The sequence below is a fragment of the Falco biarmicus genome, chromosome 12, assembly GCF_023638135.1.
Source record: "Falco biarmicus isolate bFalBia1 chromosome 12, bFalBia1.pri, whole genome shotgun sequence".
In the NCBI taxonomy this organism is placed as follows: Eukaryota; Metazoa; Chordata; class Aves; order Falconiformes; family Falconidae; genus Falco; species Falco biarmicus.
The window spans coordinates 21,260,184-21,267,668 of record NC_079299.1 but is presented as its reverse complement, the minus strand read 5'-3'; the positions used below and the strand labels follow the sequence as shown (position 1 = coordinate 21,267,668).

Below are 7,485 nucleotides of genomic sequence, written 5' to 3'. Positions count from 1 at the left end.
GTTATTTCACCTAACTGGCCTGATGTTGAGTGAAGCAAAAGCTGCTTTGCTGACAGCCCTGGTCCCCAGCCAGTGACATGTACTTGGGATGTGGCCTCAGAGAACAGTTGTCTTGTTCTGATGTCAGGTGTGTCCTGGGGCCCCAGCACAGCAGTGCGCATGGCAACTGGGAGACATGTGAGGCAGCCCCCCAATACTAAAGGCACACAGCTCCAGCTGTGGCATAAAGATATTTTGAATGGGCAGGAAAGGCTTCAGGGGTACAAGCATTAAAAGGTAAAGCAGCTTAGGCATTTAGTCCAGGGTAGAGAGCGTGTTTTAGGGCTTTTGAAACTTCGGGGGGGTAAATGAGAAAGGAGAAAGGCATGCTGTTATTTCTAAAGGGTGAGGGAAGCTGCTCAACTCAGCCTGCTTCTCTTGTATCTGCAAATTGGCTGGCTCTGGACATGGGCTATCCAGATATAAATGCCTTGCTATAAGAGTTGTTTTGTGGCTCACTTTCAGGGAAACCAGGCTGCTAGGTACTTCATAGCAAGTCTTCTGGGGGCAAGGACTGTGTATTTTCCTTTACCAGGAAAGCAGCTTGCTCTTTCGGAGTGCTGCTGCCTCACAATGTAATGGTAAGAGAGCACTGCCCCATGCAGGTCTGGAGCGCTGCCCTGATGGTCCTGTGCTGCCCTGCAACATGATACAGATGGATAAGATGTGAGTGGGCAAGATGCTAATCCACCCACAATGTAACTCTCGTGAAACGTCCGGGAAGGGGATGGAGTAAACCTGCACTATATTTTTTGCTACCAGGATAGAGATAATATCTTAGATTCACTGCTGATTTGCAAACTCACATCCCTTCCTCCATCCACCAACCTTTGGAAGACTTAATACTGTCCCTTGAGGAGAAAAATAACATATATGGGAATACAGAAAATACTGAAAAGCAAGTTCTCTGTCAAACTATAGATGTCAGAAGCTAAGCTCTTTGACCTATAGCTCAGTTCCAGAAATAACATTTCTTTTTAGATGAGCAGAAAATAAGCTGGCAATGATGAAACTGATCATATGTTTGAACTTTAATTTTGTTGGTGGATGGCAGTTGTATGAGTAGCTGCCCCTGCGGTTTTTGTTTTAAATCATCTGGGCTTTTAATACTGACCTTTCTGTGAATTGGTGACATCAGAAAACCTATTACCCAATTCAGATTTTGCCAATCTTCTTCAAAAGTAGTTTTATTTATGAATATCCTATTTGTAAGAAAGGGGGCATTTCTGGCATCTCGAGCATATTAAGCCTTGGCTATGTTTTGTCCTACTGGTGTAAATAGTTTTCCCAGAACTGACACTAGCGAAGCGGTCTCAACCTGAAGCTGTTTGGACCAAACTTCCTTCTAAGATTTGCCCTAAGAAATTGCTTTCAAAATGCTGAGAGGCAAAAGGAATTTGAGAAATTACAATTAGCAAGGACGAGGCTGATGAGCTTGGCCAAGGATGAGGAAGGCAGCTCTCGAATTCTGTTCTTGAGAAATGCTCTACAGGCTGCATTTCAGTTCCAGAGCTGGAAAGTACTCCCCCGGGAGACCAAGAGCTGGAGAATTTAGGAACCTCCCAACAGCCTATTTGCCCCTGTTTTGATCTTTTATTAGTTGGGAGTATTGCCCAGCCTTTTTTTGGGTGTGAAGGTGTGGCTCTGGGCAGACAGCCACCAAGGTGTGTTGGCATCTGTTGAGTCCAGAGACAGAAGGAATTTAAGAAAACTTCCCTGCTTTGAGCAACGCAATGTGCTCTCATGAAATTGCTCACTGACCTGTATTCGATATGCTTTACTTAAGGTCCTGATGAAACTGAAACACTATCTTGTGTGAACTGTGATTCAAAAGAGTTATCAAATTTCCATTTATCCAAAACAATTTCTTGAAGTCTGCTATTTTAAAAAAATTGCATGTTTTCAGAGTGTAGAGCCAGACATTAATACACCTCTGAGATGGAAGCTTTACAATTTTATGTATGGTTTGTGGTTTAGACATCAGATAATAACCTAGCATAAGTATGAAAACATTTAACTGGCATCCAGTTGTAGATTTGATTGGAGCATCCTTTGGTTGGGGTTTCTAGCCTGCACAGTTGAGTGGGCAGGTTTTTGTGAAGGGTCAGGCCCCAGGTCATTCGTGGAGGTGAGACTGGGATGATCATGAGTTACTTGTGGGAAAGGAGGTGGGAGGAGGAAATGGTGCAAGGAGGTCTAGAATCACCGGTGGGGAAGTGGTATCTGGGGATGGGGAGGTTCCCTGCCTCAGCCCCTAATTGCTGGGGAAGAGGCACAGGTGTTGCTTTGGTGCATACACATTTCACACCCCTCTGGTACCCTGGAATGGGGAACCACAAATGGCTGGCTGGTAGCTGCTCACCAGCTTTTAACCCTAAGGAAGTTACAACTCCCAAATCTCCTCCTTCCATTGTAGAGGGGCTTTTGAGTCCCGCCAAGCAGATCTGAGAGGAGGTTGGGTCAGCGCTTGTTGGCACCCTGCCCGTGTGGCAATAATCCCACACTGCCTGAAGGGAGGCAGGAAGGTTTTCTTCTGCCTTGGAGGGAGAAGGAGGCTGGGTTTCTGCTGTGGTTTCTTCCTTCCAGGGGAGCACTGGTGAGTGAGTGGCCAGAGAAAATACATGATTTGTGACAAGGTATATCTGTGATCCTGTCCCCATGTCCCCAGCATTTAATCCAACTACCAGATCTGTGGGCAGGAGGGAGTTTTCCCTTGATAAAATAGACACCACTGGCTGGGGTGTGCTACCTTCCTCGTTAGCACCGACAGCTTCTGACAGTTGTGTGGGGCACTGGCGTGGATCACAGCCTGCCACTGCTGAGGCTTGGGGAGAGCCTTGCACACTTCTCTCTTTCTGTGGTGCATTACGCTTGTGGTATTTGACCTTTGCTACAGCTCTGAAGTGTGGTGTGAGGTGTTGGGAGGGACTTTGTGGCCCATGACACACAGAATAGATGCTTTGTGGGTTCCTCTGGTCTGAAGTCCCATTTGGTTGTCTTTGTGGAGGACTGCACATGCTGACTGTCCAACTGCTGTGTCCCTCTGTTACCATACTCATTTGATGCGTCATCGGTGTGATTCTGATGTGATTGTTCTATAGGTTTATTTATTGTTCAAGTCAATATTGCTAACGGCCACTTGATTTGCAGGGGAGGGATAGGCATGCTTGAGTTTAGTTTTATTTTTGTTTGGTAGTTACCAAAATGTTGAAATCTGAGACCAAGTCATACCTCCTTCAGCAAGCAACATGTGTCCAGCACCTGGGACAAACATCAAGCGATCAACCTCAAACAACAGAACAGCTTTTCTGAAATCAGCCTTTGGTTCTTAGACACATAAGCCATGAATAACACCCACTCCCTATGTTTGGAGTGTAAAATACGAGCTCCAGGACAAATGATAATAAATGAGCCCAAATGAATTCTCCCCTCCAGAAAATTATTTAATACGTAAGACTGCCCCATCAGATGCTTCTCCAGGGACCATGATGTAAGTGTATAGTGAAGTACTATCACAGTAACCGTGTGTGTGTATTCCTACCAGCTCTGTTAGCCGGGGATGTATAAGTCAGGGTCAAGACGTCTGATGTACCCTTAGGCTGACATTACATGTAGTTTCGGCATGAAAAAAGCTGTTTGAGTCTCTTGATCTCTCTGTAGATATTAAAACAATCCTGCTGATGGCTGAGGACCTGTCCTGTGACATCCATTCACTTGTCACTGCCTCTGCTGCTTGCTGCAAAAGGATGATGCAAAGATCCAGCGAGAGACTGGGTAGGGGAGATGGTGAGTGAGAAAAGGGGAGCAGCTCCTCATAGCCTGCTGTCTTTATTGACTGTGGGAGAAGCACCCAGGGTACAAAATCAACCCAGAAGGAACCAGCGAGTGATGGTGCTGTGCATTTGTGAGCGTTTTTCTCTCTTTCCAGGAGCTGAAGATCTTTGGACAAACTTCTGAGCGACAAGAGGCAAGTGAAACAGCCAGTGGGTGGTGCATGGGCATCTCTTATGCTTGCAAATACAAGCCTAGCGCTGCCCTTGCCCGGTGCTTGTATTCTATTTATACCACAGCAGAGGGAGCGTTGGCAAAGCATCTCAGAGGAGCAACCTTTTGTTATACCTACAGCTGCTCCCTTCCCTGTTAGTGCAACCGACACAAAAATAATCACAACGATAAGGATCGTGTGGTCAATTGATTCACTGTCTTGTGACCAGGCTGCAGACAACTCGGCCATAGCCTGGCTATTGCATCTGCCTCCCTGTGATTTCTTACAGGGAAGGAAGCACCTGAAATACCTCAGGACATTTAGGATCCGTTCACCTGGCTGCTTCTCTCAACAGCTCACTCCATTCTGGCCTTTTTTCCATGTCTGCTAGAAGGCCAGATCAAGACGTCGATTTTCCTCATGCTGTCCTCCAGGCTCAGCGCTGAGGGACTATATTTGAAATCAGAGAGTGAGCTGTGTGTTAAGAAATAGCTCTGGCACTAAAATATTTAAAATTACTCTTTGTTTCCCTGACTTCTCTCCTAATTTAGATTATCCAAATCCAGATTCCCCCCAGACTTGCCCACAAGATGGAATTCTAAGAAAATATTGTTTCATTTGTTTTTTAACGTCCACATTTCTCACATTTCCTGTTCCAATTTCAAAGTGGGCCTGAGCTCCTCCGCTAGCATTGCTCCGGCTGTTATTTTGGGGATCTGAGAGAGGGGAGAAAAAAATAAACAAAGTGCAGGGAATGCGTTTCTTGCATTTCCCCCTTGTCAGCCACAGGTTCTTTTAGGTAAGTTGGTAAAGAGTTACTGACATTCCTCTTTTCAGGTCAAATAAAGGGATTAGACGAAGAGTATTACTAACATGGGTCAAGGTATTAAAAAATGGATGCCTAAATTTAGGCTCCTAATTTTGTATTTTGAGCCCCTAAATAGGGCTTGTGCCCTTTGAAGTCAATGCCAAAGCTTCCACTGAATTCAATCTGCAAGATGAAGTCCTAAATTATGGTCAGGCTCTTAAAAGTTCTCATCGTCTCACAGCTCCAAATAAGTCATCACCCAGCCTCTTTGCAAATCACGCGTCTTCCCTTAAGTGCCTGAACATGGAGCTTGTGCTTTTAGGTATTCCGTATTTAAAATCCTGCCTGTTGATGCCATCTTTCTTTCTGTCTCTGGAGCCATTGACATGGGAAAGATAACAAGGCTAATAAAGAAGCGTAGCTGGGTAACACATTGATTTGCTTTTTTTGGTGAGCGGTGCCTAGCACGAACGCTGTGGATTCTATAGCAATGTCAGTATTTATTACGGTGTAACGTTAACATGGGAGGCACATGAATGTCCTTGCTGGTGCCAGAATTCAAGCAAGTACATGACCATTTGCACAAACTTCACATACACCGCTTTCCTGGTAACAGGATGTTGGCAGGTGGGAAGATCACAGGATCCACATGAAACGTAAGACGAGATGAGCAATCCCGTAGTGGTAATTTTAGAAGCTGGGTTCTGTACATTATTTACAGTACATTGTAGCTTTAAGGGGATAACGCTACCCCTTGCCACTCGTGGGTTTAATCTTTTTTGTGAGACTTCTGTGTGGGACTTGTGGTGGTGCAGCAGCCAAAGGGATATTGTCCATACAGGGGAGGGTTAAAATTGCAAGTTATTTGCAGTAGAGCTGCCTTCATTCATAAAGCGCTCACCTAGTGAGAGGGGAAAAGGCACCTAGGACTTTCTACCAAATGAAGAGAAAAAAGTACTGACGGAGTTACCTGCTTGCTGCTGATCTGAAGTGCTGAGGCCTGGCACAAGGAGGGAGCTGCTCACTGTGAGCTGTGACAGAGTCGGAAGCGGTTCCTGCCTCTGGGAACTTTCATTTGCCTTTACCTTCAGTCAGTGAAATATTCCCTCTTTATCCCAGGGAGGGGCTTGAACTCTCCCTACCTCTCAAAGGACGTTTTTGGCAATTGCATTCCGAATACGGGAAACTCCAGCTATTTGGATGGATATTTTTCCTCAGAAGCCCTCTGCAACAATCAGTTAAAAAATAAAATAAAATAGAGAAAGGAAAGAAAAAGGGATTCTTTTGCAATGTTTGAACAACACCCACCACTCCGCTGTAGAAACGTGATCCCTGAGGGGAAAGGGATTATATTCTCTTTCAGTTTTCAGCTAGGCTGGATTTCTCCCCTCGCCCAGAAGGAGGGCCGGGGGCACCAGGGGTGCGGGGCATGACCCCGCTGCCTTACGCAGAGGAGGCGCTGGATGGGAGCTGGAGTCGCTCCTTGCTCAGACAGACCCGTCACTCATCTCCCAGCCTTCCTCGGGATCGGTGTGACCCGGGTGACATCCCTGCATCCTGCACTAACGGGTGACACAAAACCTTTAAAAAATAAACAAAGGGAAGAAGAGGTCTAAGATCTACCGAAAGCAAAGATAATTTTTTTTTTTTTTGTCATTTCGTGTGTTTCCCTCAGCCAGCAGGTGCCTCTATAGAGCCAACGCTTCGCCTGTGTCAGTAGGAGTCCGTGGCACAGCACTGGAATACCTGCTTTCAAATGATAATATGGCCTTTTCTTTCTTCGGTGTCTTTTTCCCCTTCTCCTTCCTCCAGCCCACGGTGAGCCCTAGGAATCTGCCAGTCTGGACTTCCACTCTGTCCGCCACCCGAGGTCCTTGGAGGACGGTGGCAGGAGAGAGATTTATATATGTTGACACAGGCATATTGTCACTATATATCCCGTATGAGGAAATTTTGTGTGTGACAGGAGCAAAGAAGGAGCTCAGTTGGGGAATGTCTGCGGTAACCCCAGTGAGACAAAGCTGCCTTTTTGCCCTTCAAATACCTTCCCAGAAAGCAGGGTGGGGTTTGATGGCAAAACCTGCACCCCTTCAGCCCGACACCCATGGCACATGGGGCACGGCTCGGGCAGTGCAGGCGGGGGGCTGGTGCTGCATAAAGAGAGGTGAAGCCCAACTGAGGATGACACCCCACCCCCCACCCCCCTTTAGCACGTAGGTGCTAAGAAATCACTGTATCTGAAAAGCGAGGGCCTCGGGGGGGACGGATGATGTCTGTGACCACAATTTGTCCCCTGCTGCCCCCTCCCCCCAAATGGCTCCGTTGGACTTTGGAGCAATTCCCACGGGCAAGGTGAATTTTGACCCGAACGTGCATCCATCGGCGGGGCAGAAAGGGTGGAGGCAGCGCGGCCCGTGGGGCGGCGGGGGGAAGGCCGGGCGGGCGGGGGGCGAGACGTGCTGGCGGCGTGGGGCCGCGGTCCCGCGTGGGGTGGCGGGGAGCGGCGGAGGGGGCGCGCACCCCTTTACCTCCGTGGCCTTTTCGCCAGCGCGGAAAGGATGGGAGGGGAGGAGGGAGGAGAAAACGCCGCGGAGGGTGGGACTTCTCCGGAGCGTGTCTCCCCGCGGCCGCGCCGAGCAGTTGCAGAGCGCCG

General features: G+C 47.7%; 1 protein-coding gene across 3 annotated transcripts in view; it reads right to left on the bottom strand.

Moving 5' to 3' along the window:
• Positions 1 to 257: 257 nt before the first annotated feature.
• The window catches only part of LOC130157470 (uncharacterized), a 13,830-nt gene continuing 6,602 nt past the window's right edge, over positions 258 to 7,485 (bottom strand). The window contains exons 1-2 of one of the 3 annotated variants that reach the window (XM_056357099.1): positions 5,803 to 7,361; positions 258 to 4,474 (exon numbers count right to left, since the gene is read on the bottom strand). In XM_056357099.1, coding sequence (XP_056213074.1) covers positions 2,190 to 3,110 — 921 coding nt within the window. In that variant the 5' untranslated portion in view covers positions 3,111 to 4,474; positions 5,803 to 7,361 and the 3' untranslated portion in view covers positions 258 to 2,189. Of the gene's footprint in view, positions 7,362 to 7,485 lie in introns of those variants that run through there. The other 2 variants (XM_056357097.1, XM_056357098.1) reach the window with 2 other exon arrangements.